Source organism: Myxocyprinus asiaticus, chromosome 3, assembly GCF_019703515.2.
Source record: "Myxocyprinus asiaticus isolate MX2 ecotype Aquarium Trade chromosome 3, UBuf_Myxa_2, whole genome shotgun sequence".
In the NCBI taxonomy this organism is placed as follows: domain Eukaryota; kingdom Metazoa; phylum Chordata; class Actinopteri; order Cypriniformes; family Catostomidae; genus Myxocyprinus; species Myxocyprinus asiaticus.
In genome coordinates this window covers 65,766,786-65,772,089 of record NC_059346.1, presented here as the reverse complement: position 1 = coordinate 65,772,089, position 5,304 = coordinate 65,766,786, and the positions used below count along the sequence as shown (strand labels likewise).

General features: G+C 35.7%; 1 protein-coding gene across 1 annotated transcript; it reads right to left on the bottom strand.

Moving 5' to 3' along the window:
• Positions 1-147: 147 nt before the first annotated feature.
• Positions 148-2,357, bottom strand: LOC127422912 (endothelial differentiation-related factor 1 homolog). Its single transcript, XM_051666763.1, has 5 exons — positions 2,195-2,357; positions 1,712-1,763; positions 793-953; positions 616-709; positions 148-541 (listed from the first exon to the last, which is right to left on the bottom strand). Exons 1-5 carry the CDS (start codon positions 2,270-2,272, stop codon positions 483-485), a joined length of 444 nt encoding a protein of 147 aa, XP_051522723.1. The 5' UTR covers positions 2,273-2,357; the 3' UTR covers positions 148-482.
• Between the last annotated feature and the right edge of the window lie 2,947 nt (positions 2,358-5,304).

The following is a 5,304-nucleotide window of genomic DNA, read 5'->3' as shown; positions in this document are numbered from 1 at the left end:
CCCAAGACAGTTGTTAATAGCAGGTGTAAATAGGGTCAGTGTGTTGTATCATGCTGAATGGGAACTATACTGACATGCTTTGAAGTCTGATTAATCTGGATTTAACATTGTAAACATACATACCGAAATACTTCTTAAATGACTACATTGACTTTTGCCAAACGTTTCCAACTTTATTCATGCCTTTAACAAAAGCTTGAAGACATGTCCAATGTGTGAAAAGGCCACAATTGAGCAAAACCACATGCTTTTAAATGCTTAGAATTATGAAATGTTCTCTGCTTAAACCATGTCATCTCCACAAGAGAAAGACGTCATGCCAATGCAAAGAATCACCAAAATGTATCAAAGCACTTTGGGTTCATTCACATTGTCATTCATTATTATTTGAGGACAGAGACCCCAGTGACATCAGCCCAGGGTGAGTGGAAGGTCAGTAGGGTAAAGGTCATAAGGTCAGAGGGCTGATTTCGAGGCTGTCATCATTTCTTGGTTTTGGGCTCCAGAGGTTGTCCAATGTCTTTTCCACGAAGCTTCAAACCTGAAGCAAACAGAGACAGTAAGTGAAGCACTCCTCATTGAGCTTCTAATCATGTGTTGTCACAGTTTTCTTACCAATGGCTCTCTCAATCTTGCTCATGACTTGATTATTTGGGATAGCTTTCCCACTTTCATAGTCGGCGATGACCTGAGGTTTCTCATTGATTTTCTGTCAAGAAACAAGTAAACATTATTCAACAGTGTTCTGCTGATGAGATTATAAAAGAGCAATATCACCACAGATGTGCTTACAGTGGCCAGATCTTTCTGTGTCAGACCCTTCTCCTGTCGGCCCTGCTGGATCACTTTACCAACTTCCAGTGAAACTCTGTGATGATGAAGCTCCTCTGTCTCGCTGTCCAGTTTCGCAGTGTTCTTCGTCACTAGAAACTGCTTATTCTGACCCGCTGACCCTGAAATTGACATCACTCATGACTTCATCACAATCCATGGCATCATGACAAAAAATGACACAAGAATAGAGCGTTCTCGGGGCATTCTGCAAAATTCTAGATTGTAGAATGATATGATGGTGGATCCGTCATAAGTTACACAATTACACCATTATTCTAATGACAGTGAATATGGCAACAGGTTACAAAGTGCATATACATGAACATCTTCAATCCTCATGAAGTTTCTTGAGAGAATAAACAGAATCTACATAAACTCAGAGGTTTCAGTTGTTTAACATTTTTGGTCGCTGCATAATTGTCATATGTCCATTTGTGCTATTATATAGTTTAGTTAACTTTTCTAAAAGATGGAAAATACTAATAAAGAATTAAATTATGTGTCCAAACGTATTCTGTGAAACTGTGTCGGTATTATTATACATGAAGCTGATGCATTTGATTTGAAATAAACACTTTTCTAAAGAAATTTTGAAGAACTATTGTATCTGCTTTAATGAATGTTCTTTCTTAATCTGGTTAATCACTTGCAGCCAGTCTGCTTTTATTGTTTTATAATTTTACTGTACACACAGATGTGTGTGATTAAAGGTTGAAGGTTTATTGTCTGTTTGGTACTTGAACAACTAAAACTATCAAATGAACATAAATGTCCACTTATTTACTGATCAGATTGACATTTGAGACTAATAACTTTTCACAGAAAATATTGATAAGACAATTATCATAAAACGATTTTTGTAAAGTACTGTTTGTACATTTCTTGGTGGTCTCCACTTCCTCTCCGCGTCTCTGAGCAGCAGTAATCGCCTGTAAAACAAGATTAATACATACATATCAATCAAAACTAAAGCTCAAACTATATATTACTCTAAACACACACACACACACACATATATATATATTCATATACGAAGTGTTTAACAACACGAACATAAAAACACCTCGTTAACACAAAATCGTGGAAACCTGATTATTTTGAAATATATAAATAGATTTACGTGTTAAGCTCACATTCAGAGAAAAGGCGCAGTCAGTTTCACATGTTAAATAACTATTACACTAGTCAACTGTCAAACAACAAACTGACTCTAGAACACCAAGAGAATATTCTAGATGACTAAAGTAAGTCATCCCGATGGCGCATTTCATCACTGACAGCCGTTTCAACACGCTTTATGTTCTGACCGGACTCATGGGTGCGCGTATGCGGCTGCTGGTTCTGCTTCGTTTGGACTCACCTGTTTAGATTTGGCCTGAGCTGCAGACGGTCCTTTCTTCCTCAGAACGGTCACCGTGTCCCAGTCGCTCTCCGCCATATTGACTGTCTGTGTATATATGGTGTTACAATGATCTCGTCGTCTTCTTCTTCTTCTTCTTCTTCGTCTCCTTTGGATTTATTGGCGGTTGGCAACCCAGCTCAGGTGCATTTCCGCCACCTACTGGGATGAAGAAGGAACATAAAAGATGGAAAAGAGAGGTGGGGGAAAAAACACCTATTTAAAATCGAATTGTTTAATCTGAATATCATATTATTTCCCAAGGACTTGATTTTATATTCTTCTAATCAGACCTGTTGTCTTTAGGTAATCTAATACAACCTTAGTCACTTTTGAATTGTTATTCAATAAGTTCTGTAATGTTAAACTATTTATCCCTTTGGATATGGCTTTAACATCTTCTCTGAGCTGAGATCTTTCTTTGTAATCTCCTATGCATTCTAATAGAACATGTTCAACAGTTTCCGGCAATCCACAATTATTGCACAGTCCATTGTTATGCTTTCCTATCTTAAATAGTGACTGGTTCAAAGCAGTGTGTCCGATACGGAGTCGTTAAATTACTGTGTCAACCCTTCTTTGCCACAAACTACTCTCTCATTTCCTACCTCTCTTTTAGTTCCATATACATGTCTTCCCTTTCTCTCCTGGATTCACATTTCTTGCCACCTCCTTTTAACTGTCTCTTTAATTAATCCTTTAATTTCCGCTTTACTCAGTGGTGCATTAATTTCTATTCTTAGATACTTTAATGCCTGTTTAGCCATTTTATCTGCTAGTTCATTACCTTTTACCCCCAAGTGTGCTGGCACCCACAGAAAGAATGTTTTTATCCCTTGTTGTTGTATTCTAAACAATGTCTGAAGGTTTTCAAAAAGAATATCCTGTCTAGAATTAGATTTCCCAGTCATTAAGCTGGAAGGCCAGAAAGAGAGTCCAAACAGACCACCAGGCTGAACCTCTTCCACCCACTGAAGAGCCAACTGTAGGTGAACATCTGAATGCACTACAACAAATTCTTAATGCCTGGGATTGGATAACTTCTACCTTTTTTTTTTTTTTCCAGAGATGCAGAAGCTGAACTATATATAATACTGCCATAATCTATTGTGGATCTTATTAAAGCACTATATATTCTCCTTAGGGAAGGGCGACTAGCCCCCTAATCTGTCCCAGCCAAGCATCGTAATACATTTATTCCCTTCTTACATTTTTGAATATGGCATTCAAATGTTAACTTTGAGTCCATCCATACTCCCAGGAACTTGATTATTGATACTTGTTCTAATACCTGATTGTACATCTTTAGTTTAATGTTTTTTTTTTTTTTTTCTTCTTGAAAAACATTCTACCTGCATTTTAGTTACTGAGAATCGGAACCCACAACTGCTGGCCCAATTTCCAACTTCATCTATTGCCTCCTGCATTCTATCCTCCACATATTTGACATTCCTTACCCTCTTCCATAATGCTTCATCACCTGCATATAGAGTTCTTCCTACCCCAGTCCCAATTTTTGAGAAGATTTCATTGATCATAAATGGGACTGCCGACACTACCTTGAGGTGTACCATTATTTATTGAGTATACTTTTGAATATGATGTTCCCACCCTTACCTGTATTGCCGATCCATTAAAAAACTCATAACCCAGTTATATAACCTCCCTTTTATTCCCATTTTCTTAATTTTGATTAGCAGGCCTTCTTTCCACATCATATCATAAGCCTTCTCAATATCAAAGAATACCCCTATTTGCAGGGTTGGGAGGGTTACTTTTGAAATGTATTTCACTACAGATTACAGAATACATGCTGTAAAATGTAATTTGTAACATATTTCATTAGATTACTCAAGGTCAGTAATGTATTCTAAATACTTTGGATTACTTCTTCAGCACTGGTAGATTTTTTCACTTGTTTTGACTATAAAAACTCTGCCAGTACAGTAAGACAAAATACACGTTAAAAATACATTCTCTGAAAAACTAAATATCTTATGCAGTGTTGTTTCTAAAACAAGATCAATCAAATTTTTAGATATTTTTACAGGAAAACAATACAAAAATTATCATCAAGAATATGATTTTTGCCCTAATATCAAAGGTCTTACTAGAAAAAAAGAAATTATGATCCAACGTGAATTTTCTTGATAAAAAAATATGATCGTGTCTGGAAACATGTGCATGTAAAATGTCTAGAAATAGCATTTTAGCTTAGCATAAAGATAATAATTTACACAAGGTTTATTTCTATTTCTTGTGCTCCAAACTTACTTCTCTGTCTGCTCGTATGAATATAACACATAAGAAAGTGTTTCACTGTTCAAATGCACTTTGGATCGCATCATTTATATGTATAAATGTTTTCCATCTGAAAGGACTAAATATTAAATGAAACAAATGACAATAAAAAAGTAATCTCTTCAGAAATCAAAATACTTTTTGAATGTAACTGAATTCTAATTACCAATGATTTAAATTGTAACTGTAGTGGAATACAGTTACTTATATTTTGTATTTTAAATACGTAATCTCGTTACATGTATTCCGTTACTCCCCAAGCCTGCCTATTAGTACTTCTTTATTCACTATTGCCTTTATAATATTAGTTTCTAGACATAAAACCGCATTCATTGTACTGCAACCTTTCCTGAAGCCACTTTGATGTGAATATATCAACCTCTTATTTTCAAGCATATAAACTAAATGATTCATCACCATTCTTTCCATTAATTTGCAAAGATTTGAAGTTAGTGCTATAGGTCTATAATTTGTTGGAATAGACTGATCCTTACCTGGCTTTGCTATTGGGACCACAACACCATGTTTCCAGGGAGAGGGAAGCTTTCCTTCTTCCCATATCCTATTGAAAAGATCTAATATTACGTTTAATGATGGATCTGATAGATGTTTAAGCATTTCGTAACAAACTTGGTCCTTCCCTGGAGATGTACAGGTGCATCTCAATAAATTAGAATGTCATGGAAAAGTTCATTTATTTCAGTAATTCAACTCAAATTGTGAAACTCGTGTATTAAATAAATTCAGTGCACACAGACAGAAGTAGTTTA